Source organism: Aspergillus bombycis (genome assembly GCF_001792695.1).
Source record: "Aspergillus bombycis strain NRRL26010 chromosome Unknown contig00070, whole genome shotgun sequence".
Lineage (NCBI taxonomy): Eukaryota > Fungi > Ascomycota > Eurotiomycetes > Eurotiales > Aspergillaceae > Aspergillus > Aspergillus bombycis.
Window position 1 is genome coordinate 1 of NW_019170072.1, and position 14,836 is coordinate 14,836.

Here is a 14,836-nt window from a genome sequence, read left to right on the forward strand (position 1 = left end):
GTTTGTGTTTGTTTGTGTTTGTGTTGGGAGGGGAGGGTAAGGCGGTATATTTCTGGAGAAAACTCACTGTTGTGCTGACAATCGACCCTTGAAGAACGCAGTAATACTATGGGAAGAACAAGGTTAGCGGACTAGACATGATTCCAGTCGAACCACATACCGTCATCCACCAAGCTCTTCTTCGAGCTTCCGCGAATTCATCGTACTCTTCTCCCAAAGAATGCAGAGACATGTCTAGCGCGATCGCCAATGCCTGGCCCGCACGATATCGCATCTTAAGCAGGTTTCCCCGCTGCGTGTATTCGTACACGGAGAGAACCAAGAGCGCAAGAATAGATTCGAGTTCCACGGGTGTATGGGGATGGAAGTTCTCTCTATTGATAAGAGGGCGTTCGCTTGAAAGCGCCTGTGCAGGGTCGGTAGAAGAGGCATGGAGCTCACAATCTGTTTCGATGCTGGAGTTGGCCAATTGGGAGAACGTATGTGCATATGTCCTACGCCGGATAACAGAGGCAGGAGACGAAGGCTCCAAGTCACTTGGATGGGGGATGAGGGCCAATACTGCCGACAAAGCAAGGCTAAGAGGGGACCGTGGTCTGTACAATAGAAGAGGTTCTTCTGTCGGGGATTCGGAATATGAACCAACCGCATCTAGTGGTCTGTCTGGAGAGGCCGGAGCTGCCCTGGGCGGAAGAATCGGGAAATAATGATGAATAAAGTCGTAGTAGGCGTTGAGTCTGCCTGGGAGATTAGAAGGGACCAGCAGTCTGGTTGGGGCAATGCAAAACCCACATGTCGTGTTCAGAGCCGTATGTCCTTACCAATGACTGAGTTGATATGTTGGACGGCGACGGCGTTGGCTCCATTTGTGCAGGTGGATGACCAGCCTCATGGGGGATAAAGAGGTCAGCGAACATTGATTGAACATCCGACGGGAAATCCAAGCTTCTCAGCCCGGCTCCTGGTACCGACAGCCCATCGATTTGGCCAAACATGCCCGTCGCTGTACCACAGTGAGTATAGGTTGCTCTTAATTCTAGGATTTACGCATCATCACGTACATTCATCGAATCCGGGCGCTGCCGGGTGAGTGATTGAACTGGGAGCATCATCCGGTGGAACAATTCCTTCTGGGGAGATGGATGCCCTTTTCTTCTTCCTTGGACCGCCTCGTTTACTAGGCAGATAGGAACATTTCCTTCTTTTGCCAAGACACTTTTCATGGAAGTAATTGTCTCAGTAAACGCCTTTATGATGTACTTTGCGGGGATGGTGTATGGTAGAGTGGAGAACATATTGAGACACGGGGAACAGACGCCATTCAATAGAAGAAGGAAAAGATATAAAACAGAAGCAGAAAAGAAACGAGAGCGAAAAAGGGGAAAGAAAACGAAAAAGAATGAAAAGTGAAAACAGGCAAAGTCAAGACGAGGGAAGATAAGAAGAAACACGAGGGTAACTAGAGATGATGAGACATAGAAGACCTACATTGGAACAAGGAACTTGTCCATCGCAGCGTGTCCTTGAAGCACGACTGTTGGAGGAGTATGCGTCAGCCCAGGTCCGATATAACAGGGGACAGGGCACCTAGTAGTAAGACAGGGACTTTGTCTCACACGGTGCATGGTCGTAGTCCAGATCCCAAAAACCGGGCGTTGACCTCCGGGGTAATGACCAGAATCATAAAGCAAAGGAATAACGTACCAGGCTAGACATGCTACTTTGACTGGTGGCTTCGCAAATTTCTTTCGCACCACAGTGGGCCTTGCGACCTTGGACTGTGTAACTGTGGTGGTTCCGTTGTCATGAAATTTCTGGAAATTCTCCAGAACCATGGCGATTGCTTGGGCAATGGAGGAGTATAATATAGTAGGGGTCGTAGTCTAAAAACGAACCGGCTTTGCCAATGTTCAGTTGTGTTATGCAGCCGCAACGATCGATACACAGGGGACTTCAAGACTTTCACCGCGAGTGTTCCCGACATTGACGACTAGTAGATACTCGGACTGCGCATCATTACTAGGGAAGCATACGGCCACGGGAATCCCTAAGAAAGTGTTTATTTCGATACCCGAAGAGGTGGTCTGATATACGCCGTACAGCGTCGAGAACTGGGGTGTAGTACTGGGGCTTAATCATCCATAGCCAACGATTCAAATCCCGATCGCTCACGCTTCGGGATTTGCTTTGCCCCCAAGAAAGCGTAAATGTGGCGGACGATTCGCGATTAGTCAAAAAGCATGTTCCTCAGGTTCCCCTGAATGGAGCTTCCTCGAATGGGGTTGATCAAAAAATGCGATGCATGGATCCAAATCTATAAAGTTGAGATATGACAACCAGGGAGAAAAAAAAAGCATTTTGTATCTGCTCTCGTTTGCTTTTGCTTCAAGGTTCTCTGCTGAAGTCTCTCGATCGGGTTAGCTTCCACTCATTTTGCTTTCTTTGTCGGCGTTAAACCGCTTTCGGACGAGGTTGACCAAGCCATGGCCTGATTCTACATGTCACGTGATAACATACATTGTCATATCGATACGGAGTACAGCGGTTACATTACTGACTGACACACCAGGAACCCATTCGTCTACATACCGGTGGCTTGCCACGTTTACGCAGGAAGTCGATCCCGATTATTCCCTCATTCATCATCTCTGCGAATGACCAATCCAACATCTCCCAGAACAAGAACGACTTGGTTCGATAACAGGGGTGAGCGCATGCAGGGCCAAAAGTGACCCAGGGAGATCGATAGATCGATTTGATAACAAGGCGCCAGAATGGTTAGCTTGGAGATCTCGGGGCAAAGGAGGGCTAATCGATCGACACACATCTTAGGTGAACTCTAATTGAATGAAGGGCCGAGCCAACTTAAGGTAGGTACTCTGTACACAACACGCCATTCCCGGATGCATTCCGGCCCAGAATCAAGATATCCGGGCGGGAACCTTTGTCGACTCCCGCCCGTACGCAAGGATACGCCTGGAGCCCGACTATCCCCGAGTATTCGCCGTGATTGTTACGCACATTCTGGTCAGCTGAAGATACCTATCAAATCCATCCAAAGGCGGGTCACGTTAATACTACCCTACAGGCAACTAGTAATGTCCGATCCAACTAGTGCGATTTAGGTTCTTACTCTAGCTAGTAGGTAGTCCTGTTCTCGAAATAGAATTACTGTCCTCCATATCTGGATCATCCTTACGAATGATATGGAATGGAGCCCACTGCCACGTCAGGAATGGAAGTCAATGTCGCGTAAACTAATCCCAGGCACACGCTTCACGCTGCCCCAGACACTGTCCGGTACTTTCACAGGCAGTTTGTGTCCCTTTAGTTGCTGATCAATCAACCACATCCCAACAACAAACTCCTCTCTTGTTAGGAGTCCAATCTTTTGTGTATCAACTAGATCCCAGATCTGCTCCAGCACGAAGGATGGGAGGCGACTCCGAGACCAGATGTCTCGAACCACGATGTTCACTACCATCTCCGAGGCATTCGAAGGCCATGTGTCTCGCAATGGATCATGTTCGGAGCATTGCCTGTCCACTTCTTCTTTTGTGGGGATGAGAAGCCCCTTATTAGCCGCCCATACACCCTCGTAGCGTTTTCGCTCCTTTTCCGTAACCTCACTCCGCCATCTCTTTCGATCGCCTTCGTGATGCTTATGTGGGTGTTTCCGTATAATATGCGTTCTGTGCCGGTGGTGACTATCATCTTCATCGTCAGGTTTAGCCGGGTTGCGGAGCGTGTGTCGCAAAGGGCTGGATGGGCTTCGAGATTGGGAAAGCTCTCTCCCATTGCTGTGAAGACGTAATATTGAACGAGACCTTGCTTGACGTTGTGGAGGGGGAGGTGGCGGGCCATTCTTGGTAGGTGGTGCTCGGGAGGATGCCAATGATGATGCGACGATTGCATCTGAAAGGGCGCCTTCACTCAAACTACCCGAATCATCAAGCAGACTCGGAGTGCTACTATTACGTTGTCGATCTACGACCGACGAAGCACTCGGGCTTAATGGCCGTCTTGGGATATCATTCTTCGCCAGAAGGGCTCGATGATTATTTAGACCACCGTTAAGCGCAGTTGATCCGCCAGGCCGCGGAGGCAATGCAGGACCTTTCTCATCTGATATGGTAGATAAATCCTTGGGGGTGCCGAAGGAGCAAGAGCTTAGTGGATCGAGGGAGCCCTTAGGTTCGTTGGGCTGGCCCCTTCTGGTGGCAGGTTCAGCTGACCCTGGGCTGCCTGTGACTAGTCGAGATTTTCGAGGTGCTGGGGGTATTGGACGTGGCTTTACCACTGCCTGTTGCGTAGAGTCTAGAGGTGTATTAGGTGTTTGTATGATCGGCTTTCGACGAATAGATAAATCTCGAGTCGGCTTAGCTTCGTCACCCTTTGAGTGTCGCTCGATCGTATTATTATTCGTTGCGACGCTCTCGACTGAGCTTGGACTGGATGCTTTCACATCTTGTACATTCTTTTCGTTCTTTGGCTGGGGTTCATTTGTGCCTCGCGCCACACCGCTATCAGTAGTTGTTGCTGCATTTTTCCTATGTACAGGGAGATGTTCCGCAGCAAACCGGGCGGCGATCTGCTGCGGGGACTCCGGTCTAAATGTTGCTGGGCTCCTGCGAACGCTCTCGAGAGCATTCTGAGAATGGGCAGTATACCTCCCAATCTTGTCCTTTACGGAACCAACTTCGGGTGGCACTTCGGTTTCAATATCGGGACGGGGACCCGGACCGAGAGCACGTTTGTTGACATCAGCGGTTTCTCCCGTTCTGTGGGCGACTGCAGGCGAACTGCTTCTAGAAGCGCTTGTGCGAAAGGCAGTAGTGGCACCTTGCAAAGCCGTCACGGCATTATGGGCATGGCCGGGAGATAAATGGGGAGCTACCCGCTGGTTCAGAGCGGGTGTTGAATTCGCCATTCATGGGACCCGTTTGAGGTCACTGAAATATCAAGGGAAGGTGTGCAATGCTATACGTTTCATACAGACACTAAGAGATCCCAAAAAGGCATGTTTGATCCACTCATGCATATAAGAACCAGGAGAGAACTGATGTTTGTACCTGCGGCAACAAATTAGAGACAACAACTTGAGCTGTGCTAAGAGGTCATCTGCAGAGCTAGTCTGGATCAGGTAATCAGCTAACCTCCTACGGAAATAGTCGTTCTGGACTCGGACTCGGGACTCGGGAGCCCTGAGGCGCATTTCACTCTTTTGTATGATAGTCAAGCAATACTAGTAACCATATATTAACCGACCAGCTCATAGCATACGTCCTACTTGGCAAAGCAAGTCCACGCACTCTGTGACTGTTAATTGTTCGGAATCAGGTTATACTCGAGCAATTTATACTTAACCAATCTGTCTTCTTTTCCCTTAATATATTGTTCTTGGAATTAACCTTACTTTCTCATCCCCCTTTCTCTCCATTTTCCCACATTTAACCGAAAGGTAAGACAGCCGGTAGTGCGGGGAATTTCAACCAATGTTCATTGTCCAATCACGGGGTCCCCGCTCTCACTCTTTAGTACAGGATGTAAGTTAAGTATTCTAGAGAAACGTTCAATTGACCCAAATATTCTTCCCCGCTTCTAACCCTTCCAGGTTGCCCTGCGACGTAACCTCCAGCCCCGAGTTGGAACTAGTGGTTCGGTCCACTGCCTCGAAAGATTGTTGCTTGAAGAACTTTCATCATCTACCTGCAGGGTTCGAATACCTCAAGCCGGCCGATTATAGTGATGAAATGCAAGCATCGCAGGGTCTTTCGTGATGCACCTCTCGCCACGTCTATCATACGGCGATCTGTTTTTCTATCCAAGGTGCCATGCCCAATTCACAAGTACTATCTGCCTTAAGGAACAATCGTCCGTGAGACGCCATGTCCCCGGAGAACAGCGACGCTGGCCCAGGTATGAATTCGGCTACATCCTCCTTCCTTCAAGGATTTCCTGAAGTTGCCTTGTGAAAGACCCAAGAGGACCTACAGAATAAGTAACCAGACACGTGGTAGCAGTTGCAGACCGCCATGAGGCCGAAGAAGCGACATTGAGTGATAGGAACAATTACGACCATGAAATACAACCCATTTCTACAGGCTCCAGTCAAACTATATGTTCTATCTGTCACAGCACCTTCAGGCGACCGGAGCATTTAAAGCGTCATTTTCGCAGTCATACTAAAGAAAAGCCCTTTGAGTGTACACAGTGCGGCCGGCATTTCTCGAGAACGTACGTTTTCTCTCATGCCCAATAAACAGAGAACGATTCGGTATATCGCAGATAAGTTGCAGCTGACACTGGCCAGTGACACACTCCACCGTCACGAGTTGAGTCACCATACCTTAGGACCAGAAGGTGGGAAGGACCGCACACATCGAATTACGGTAAAGACGTTTCGGGCTTGCTTCAAATGCGCCGTAGCAAGAGTGCGATGTAGCGGAGGAACACCATGCATCCGTTGCGACAATCGATCACTCGAATGTCAATATCCAACCGAGCGACGATCCAAAGCAAAAGCGCGGAAACAGTCATCCCGGAATCAGGACTCTATGGACGGCTCGCCCCAGGAGCAGGTTTCTCGTCATGCCCGCTCTCCTTCTGCGGCAAATCCAGACATCCCTTTCGCGCAGGACAGAGGAAAGCCATCTGCTCAGATTCCCGGCTACCAACTTGGTCAATTTCAGATCCAGCTGTCTGGGCAAAGCGCTTCCAAGACCACATCCAGTTCTCAGGAACACCCCAGTGAACATCTTAATGGCCTTCAAGATAGCCGACGAGCTTCTGAACCGGAGAATCTGCATTTGTCTAATAGTAATGGGGTGATAGATGTCTCACGATTTCCTTTTGATACATACGCGGGAGTAAACCTTCAACAGCTGTATCCGCAGATGCCCACGTCGGACGTCAGGGCAACACTCTCAGGTGCCCAAGGGGCTCGATTAAACCACCAGTTTCAACCCGAGATACCAGGTTCTAATACCAATATGGGTGTGATGGTTGCACATAACCAACAGCTACAGTTGGGGTTTGCACAACCCTACTTGGATCCCGCAATGGCCTCAACGATCAACTGGCTTTCGAACGATTTGTTACTTGATACGACCGGTGATCGCCCTACTGGAAACCGTCTGCCCCCGCATTCTTCGCAAGGAGGGGCTGTCGACAGCTCCCTGGGTCAGGCATCATGGCTTCCCCCAGTTATTAGTGCGGAACAAACTAGTCCATCTTTACCAGAGCATGTTTATCAGACACCTTCTGGAAACACTTCGCTAGGTACTGATGTCGACAGCCCCAGACCCTTTCCCCGCGATGCTGTTCAATCATCGACGCCCCAGCCAAGGCCTTGCAACGCCTCCCAACGGTCAGCAGATTCGTACATAGACGGGGGTGGCGCTCGGCTTCCAAAATACAGGCGGAAGCAGGATCCTGGACTAAGACCTGCAAGTCTAATCGATATTCGGTCTCAGTTACATCAAGCAGGCGACCCGTCTAAATTCTCGTTCCCTACCATCCAGGGACTCAGGGAGGAAACTTTATCTGAGGAAGTAGCCTCCAATTTTCAACTCGAACCTGCAATGTACGACAACATTTACGAGGTCTTTATCCAGCTGTGTTGCACCGAAAATTTTCTTTATCCTAAGTTTGAAAACAAGGACTTTCCCCCTCGAGAAGCCCTGTCGCAGTTCGTCGGACTTTACTTTGACTCTTTCCAGACAGTATACCCAATCTTACATGGCCCTACTTTCAATCCGAATGCATGCCACTGGCTATTGACAATGGCTGTTTCAGCAATAGGCAGCTATGCTGCTGGCATTGATGAACAAGATAATTGTTCTGCAGCATTTCACGAGTTTATCCGGCGAGCTATACATATTGAGGTATGAGCCTGCTAGAATATCTAAGTGAGGGCATTCACTGACTGCTATTAAAGAAGGAGAAGTGCCGCCCAGGACAAACACCTCTTTGGCTTATGCAGACAATAATGCTAAATTGTGTCGGATTGCTTCACGGAAGCAATGAGCACAGTAGAGATTTCGCGTTGGATAGTATCGGTGAGCTAGTTAATCTTTCGACGCGTGAGGAGTTGTTACGTGCTTCTACCCAGTCAAGGCTTTCAACAATGGACACTTCGCAGGGTGCTTGTTGGGCGACATGGATTGAGGACGAAACAAGAAAAAGAACAGGCTACTTTATATGGGTAAGATATAAACGTAGTAGCTTGAGCGAACGCATAGTTGACAAAGATAATAGCTTTTGGACTGTATGCTTGCATACCACTTTGAAAGTCGGTTATTGCTCTCCCTTGATGACGGTCAAGCTCCACTACCATCAGACGAGAACCTCTGGCGAGCAAGCTCCGCTGATGCCTGGAAACGACTTTACGACAAGACTACTGGTATCTCTCCTGACTCTTTTCATGCGTTAACCTGTCTAACCTGCACCCCTTAGGCCGAGAGGAGGTTTCTCTCTACAACGCCGTGCTCACGTTGTATATCGAGAAGAGGCTTGTTGCTAATATAGGAGAATTCGGTCACATCTTGTTAGTCCATGCGCTTTACCATCGGATGTGGGAGGTGGGTGATTATTTTCGCCGTCCTTTGTCGTTCTGGAATCCAACTGCCAAGAAGCAGTCAAGGGAGGCTGCGATTCCCTCGGGATCTGTTTGGCTACCAGGTATTCCTTCGTATTCGAGGTGGCGTAATAGCGCATGCGATTGCCTGGATATTCTCCATTGGGCAGCAAATAGCACGATAGCTAAGGCATCTGGGCTCGAGCACCCGACCGTCCTACACCTTCACGAAGCCCGGATTATATTGCTCGTACCATTTCATGAGATTAAGACCTTGGTAACCTCTCTAGCAACAGAAAAGGTTCGATGGAGCGCGCGTCAGCAGACCATTGAGTGGCATTATATACTTCGTTGGATCAAACATGATCAGTATAAGGCTCGGCTCGCAGTTATACACGCAGGCGCATCTTTGTGGCATGTGCGAAGATATTCGACCAATGCATTTCATGAGCCAGTAGCTGTATTTCTTGCAATAATTACACTATGGGCTTATGGCATGTGTCATTCGCAGGTTTTTCCAGATGTTAGGTCCCGTGGTGGGACAGATGAGAACCTACCCAGCGAGCCCACGTTCTTCCATATTGACCGTCCTTGTGACGACGAGCTGGTCCAGATCTTTGTTCGAGGAGGGCAAGGGATGAAGGGTAATGTGACTGGTGTGGGAGATATATGTGCTCCCGAAGGTCCTAAACGGATTCTTCAGGTTGGCTGCGAGACACTTACTGGTCTTAATTCGTGGGGAATATCTAAGAGATTTATTGCAATCCTGACAAGGCTCGGAGACTTGATGTCATGCGACAAATAGCCTTGATGTAGGTACAGCTACAGTTGCTTTCCTTCTTTTCTTCTCTTGTTTAGCAACCCTTTTTTTCTTTTGGTTATCCTAGAGCTCAACCTTATCATAACCTAGATTATTTTTTTTTAAAAGAGGAATAGATTTGACAATTATGAACAACCAATGGGAATATAGATATGAATCTAGAAACCTTATCCCAAGGCGGTGGGTGGTGCGCAATGCCAATATGATGTCACATGTTTTGAAGTCAATCCGCTTACGATCTTATCGTTGCCTATTGCAGCCTAGACCCCAACGGAGTTAAACATGCAGATATAAACTGTTCCATGCACTCCATGCTCGAAACCAGGTTCATTCCCTAGATCTACGAACTAGTGCTTCTAATGAGACATGGATTCTGACGGCGATTATAATGAGCCTGCCAATACCGATCCTCGCATTGAAGATGAGGCGTCTGACCTAGATGAAAAGTAATACGGCCAACTCTCACTTCCCTTCGCTGAACATTGCACCATTTACTAATCGACTGGGCGCCAGATATCCCAACCGCCCACGAAATCATTCCGCTACTTTGCCGTTTCATGTTTTGTTCCAGACACTTTTCTATCCGTTGAGTGAGATCAAAAAGAAGCCAGCTGGACCTGCGCGCAAGAAGGTCGGCCCTCATGGACTGTCTAGCACTAATCTGACGCCATTGGAAAAAAGGCGAGACGTTATCGACCGCTTCATCTCAAGATGGAGGAAGGAGGTCGGGGACGACATATACCCCGCGTTTCGATTGATTCTTCCCGACAAAGATCGGGATCGGGCAATGTACGGATTGAAGGAGAAAGCTATCGGGAAGCTCCTAATCAGGATAATGAAAATCGATAAGAATTCGGAGGATGCCCTTAATCTCTTAAATTGGAAATTACCGGGACAGGCGACTACGTCTAGCATGGCTGGTGATTTCGCAGGCCGATGCTACGGTGTACTCTCGAAGCGACCAATGCGCACGGAAGTGGGTGATATGACCATCGAGGAAGTGAATGAGAAACTCGATCAGCTATCCGCGGCATCTAAGGAAGAGCAACAGTTGCCGATATTGACAGAGTTCTACCGACTAATGAACCCGGAAGAGCTCATGTGGCTTATTCGCATCATCCTACGACAGATGAAGGTTGGTGCAACGGAGCGCACCTTCTTTGATGTGTTGCACCCAGACGCGGAGAATCTGTACAGCATTTCAAGTAGTCTTCGGCGCGTCTGTTGGGAGTTGCATGATCCTAATATCCGGCTTGATGCTGAAGAAAGGGGAATCACGTTGATGCAGTGTTTCCAACCACAGTTGGCTCAATTTCAGATGCAATCACTGGATCGGATGATTAGTCGGATGAGGCTGACAGAAGATGATCCGGTTTTCTGGATTGAGGAGAAACTTGACGGGGAGCGCATGCAGCTTCATATGGAATCAAACGACTCTGTACCAGGGGGAAGAACGTTTCGCTTCTGGTCAAGAAAAGCCAAGGACTACACATATCTCTACGGAAATGGCATCCAGGATGAGAATGGTGCTTTGACAAGATATCTCAACGATGCGTTTGCAGATGGCGTGGAAAGCTTGATTCTTGACGGCGAAATGATTACTTGGGATACTGAGCAAGATGCCATTGCCCCTTTTGGCACGCTTAAGACGGCTGCCTTATCCGAACAGAGAAACCCGTACTCGAGCACTAGCCGGCCCTTGTTCCGTATCTTTGACATACTGTACTTGAACGGACACGATATCACAAGGTACACTCTTCGTGACCGCCGGAACGCATTGCAGAAAAGTATCAAGCCAATTCATCGCAGGTTTGAAATCCACCCTTACGAAGAAGCTACGAGCAAAACTGAAGTAGAGGAAGCACTGAGAAGAGTCGTAGAAGAGGCTTCCGAGGGCTTGGTGCTTAAGAATCCCAGGTCACCCTATCGCTTGAATGAAAGACACGATGACTGGATGAAGGTAAAACCGGAATATATGACTGAGTTCGGAGAGTCATTGGATGTAGTCGTGATCGGAGGCTACTATGGATCTGGTCATCGGGGTGGTGGCCTTTCAAGTTTCTTATGTGGGTTAAGGGTCGATGATGCCCATTCCTCACAAGGAGGGGTGGCATCTAAGTGTTATTCTTTCTGCAAGGTAGGGGGAGGCCTTACTGCAGCTGATTATGCAAACATTCGGCATCACACGGACGGCAAATGGCACGAATGGAAAGCCAAGAAGCCTCCCACAACATACATTGAATTGGCAGGCGGAGATGCGCAGTACGAGCGCCCAGACATGTGGATAAAGCCCGAAGACTCGGTGGTACTCTGCGTTAAGGCAGCTTCAGTGGCTGTCAGTGACCAGTTTCGTATCGGACTGACGCTACGTTTTCCACGCTTCAAAAAGCTGCGTATGGACAAAGATTGGAAAAGCGCTCTCTCAGTGCAAGAGTTCCTTGACCTCAAAGCCAACGCAGAACAAGAGCGCAAAGAGAAAGAATTCAATGTGGATAATTCACGCAAGAAACGGGCGAAGAGGGATAACAAAAAGCCTCTAGCTATTGCAGGGTATGATGCGGAAGCAGAAGCTCAGTACGCCGGCCCATCCGGGCATATCTTCGAAGGGCTAAATTTCTGTACGTTGCAAGACCGGGCGTCCAAGCACAAACTGACCAAGTCACAGACATCACAACCGACTCAACCGCACCGGTCAAAAAGTCAAAGGCGGAGTTAGAACAGCTCGTCAAAGCTAATGGGGGCAAGTTCTTTCAGACGAGTAATGCTGCTCCTAGCACAATTTGTATCGCGGACAGAAGTATGTGCGCCTCGGAAGACTCCTCGAGCCATTGACATTGACTGATATGTTATGCAGGGACTGTAAAAGCCGCGTCTCTTCAAAAAAGCGGCAATGTCAATATTATCCGGCCATCCTGGATTCTTGATTGTATCAAGCAGAGTGAAATTGATGCGGGTTTGCCCGGTTCAGTTCTTCCTCTAGAACCCAGGTACGTTGATTCGGTCTGGAACAGGGTTCCTGACCCACTAACTCGCATCCAGGCACGCCTTCTTCGCGACAGCAGACAAAAAAGAGGAGATTGCAGTGAGCGTTGATCGGTTTAATGATAGTTATGCGCGCAACACCACCAATGACGAGCTCAAGGAGGCAAGCATTCCCGCTCAGAAGATAATACTATAACTTGCTGACTGTTGTCAAGGTCTTGAGGCAGATGAGCAAGGATCATCATTTTGATGTTTCTCAGCATCCCGAAATCTCCCGAAAACTCAACGAGCGTATTCAGGAGAGAGTCAATGCCGGATGGGAGATGCCTTCCGGATGGCTGTTCAAGGGTTTGACCATTCTCTTTCCCCAGAATGACAAAGTGGACGATGCAGAAGTAGACGAGGCGCCACCAACCCATCAGCAATACCGTCTTCATTTGGCACGCAACACTGCGCGATTTGCAGGAGCGAGTGTTGTGGATTCGAAATCTTCGTTGGTTACTCACATCGTCATAGCTCCGGATAGCCCAAATTCAGATGTCTCTTCGATCCGCAAATCATACTCGGCGAGACCGGGGAAGAAGGTGCCACACCTCGTCACTCCCGAATGGATAGAGGAGTGCTGGAAGCAGCGGACGCTGTTGGACGAAGAGGGTATGTTGAAGCCTGATCATGGTACACTAGGACTCCTCCATTCTGATAATTTCCTATAGGGTTCCAGCCTCCCAGAGGTACCTAAACGGGCAACTCGCATAATCCACACCCTCACTAAGAATCTACTCAGTCGTTGGGCATTTCCCAAGGGCTTAAATCAAATTCAAATGTGCAGATCGGTGCTGCTGCTGCTGATGATGACGATGATGGTGCGCAACATTCCTTCCCAATTGTACATACATACATACATACCCTCAGTTTTGCGTAATGACTTACCCAATCCTACTTTCCCGGCTATTTGGTTATCTGCAACACTGCCCAAACACGGAACACAGCGGGAGTTTGCTCCAGAGCATCGGTGTAAGGTTAAGCCCAACCAGAGAATCCATCCTCTACCATTGGACAGAGATAAGGCCTACAGGGGAGAGCGAGACATGGTCACACTACAAACAGAGAAATAAGATGAGTCCATGGATAACGAGGACCTGGCTGAGTATTACAGCCTGAATGAATACCATACAGTACTGAATACCTCGAGGGCTTCAGTGACCGTAAACAAAACAAGACCCCTTTCTGTATTGGGTTTAGCTCATGTCTTAGTTTTAGATAGTTCAATATCTAACCCTAATGCAACCCAGACTTATTACAACACTACATATTAAATCCTCCCAACTCCCAACTCTCGACCGAGAGAGGACCTCATAGGAACCGCGATTATTCGTCTTCTAACAGCCAAACTAGTATCTCGTGTCAGCTTCCATGAAAAGTTGGTAGCGAATAGTCTCGTCGTTCTATAACGTGAAACTCTGGTGCTTTTGCTCGGCCTGGTCAACATCATCTCTATAATATCATGACCTACCCCTTCCCTAAAAGTAAGAACTATAGGTGTGCTAGTCGATAGCCAGTTAGCCATCCACATACCTGGTCGTATATCTGAGGAACAATGTAGACTGAAAATGAAAATTGAACAAGAGGGGCTCATTTGCATTTCGTCCTGTCTAGGGACAGAGAATATGACTGTTTTTGTCAGATGATTTTTTCCCCTCCCGTCCTTACTCTATACATAGAAAAACGTTCTTCTCACAATAGCCTCCTATGTTTCTAAGGAGGCTCAAGCTGCAGATGGGACACAAGCCGACGGCAATTTCCACCATGGAGAATGATAATATATATCAACTCATCGTAAGTCTTAGATGGCCTTGAAATACCGGCGAATGGATATGTGTGTCAATGGAAAGACAGCAAAAATTTACTCACACAGCTAGCAAGTATGGAGAAAGACCTTCTGATACTACCGTCGTCATGCTTTTCGAATGCTACAGATGAGTGTCAAGCTAAATTGATCTAGGAAATGGTATCGCTGACTAGATTAGAGAACAATAGTTAGCACAATCAGAGTCAGTATGAAGGATGCCTACCTTAACCATCATATTCACTGCTAACTGGCATTCTGTTGCTGAACTCGCTCAAGAGAAGTATGGAGTCTGTAAGTCTGTTCTCCTTTTGGCTTTTTATTTGATGAAAGTGTCCTCTCTATCAATATCAATGCCGGGTTGACCCGCATTCAGCCCTAATCCGTTCCAATAGGTATCAGGCCGGACAAGCATTGAGAGGACTGGTAAGCCCCCTATCCCCGAATCATTCGGCAGGCGAAGGCCCACCGTAAACGCTGGACTCGCATTTAGACCAGTTTATGCGGTCTGCATCGCCTCCGTAGCGAGCTGGTAAGTCTGGTACACATATCTCGCCAAGAATGCTGTCGATAGTAGTGATCCAGCGAGCGGAAGGGATTCTGAGGCCGG

At 48.5% G+C, this 14,836-nt stretch overlaps 4 protein-coding genes across 4 annotated transcripts; 2 read left to right on the plus strand and 2 right to left on the minus strand.

Moving 5' to 3' along the window:
• Window positions 1-63: 63 nt before the first annotated feature.
• Window positions 64-1,835, minus strand: ABOM_007804 (fungal specific transcription factor domain-containing protein; the record flags this gene model as incomplete). The annotated part of the gene is made up of 6 exons (XM_022534933.1): window positions 64-87; window positions 161-737; window positions 793-1,003; window positions 1,062-1,079; window positions 1,489-1,534; window positions 1,617-1,835. The coding sequence occupies 6 exons, from the start codon at window positions 1,833-1,835 to the stop codon at window positions 64-66; spliced, it is 1,095 nt and encodes a 364-aa protein (XP_022387194.1).
• Window positions 1,836-3,229: 1,394 nt separating this feature from the next.
• irs4 lies at window positions 3,230-4,930 on the minus strand (the record flags this gene model as incomplete). Its single annotated transcript, XM_022534934.1, has 1 exon — window positions 3,230-4,930. One exon carries the CDS (start codon window positions 4,928-4,930, stop codon window positions 3,230-3,232), a length of 1,701 nt encoding a protein of 566 aa, XP_022387195.1.
• Window positions 4,931-6,251: 1,321 nt separating this feature from the next.
• Window positions 6,252-9,383, plus strand: ABOM_007806 (putative C2H2 transcription factor; the record flags this gene model as incomplete). The annotated part of the gene is made up of 4 exons (XM_022534935.1): window positions 6,252-7,886; window positions 7,940-8,206; window positions 8,260-8,404; window positions 8,458-9,383. The coding sequence occupies 4 exons, from the start codon at window positions 6,252-6,254 to the stop codon at window positions 9,381-9,383; spliced, it is 2,973 nt and encodes a 990-aa protein (XP_022387192.1).
• A 381-nt stretch (window positions 9,384-9,764) lies between these two features.
• Window positions 9,765-13,119, plus strand: ABOM_007807 (DNA ligase (ATP) DNL4; the record flags this gene model as incomplete). The annotated part of the gene is made up of 7 exons (XM_022534936.1): window positions 9,765-9,844; window positions 9,912-12,016; window positions 12,064-12,195; window positions 12,253-12,385; window positions 12,438-12,480; window positions 12,596-13,034; window positions 13,094-13,119. 7 exons carry the CDS (start codon window positions 9,765-9,767, stop codon window positions 13,117-13,119), a joined length of 2,958 nt encoding a protein of 985 aa, XP_022387193.1.
• Between the last annotated feature and the right edge of the window lie 1,717 nt (window positions 13,120-14,836).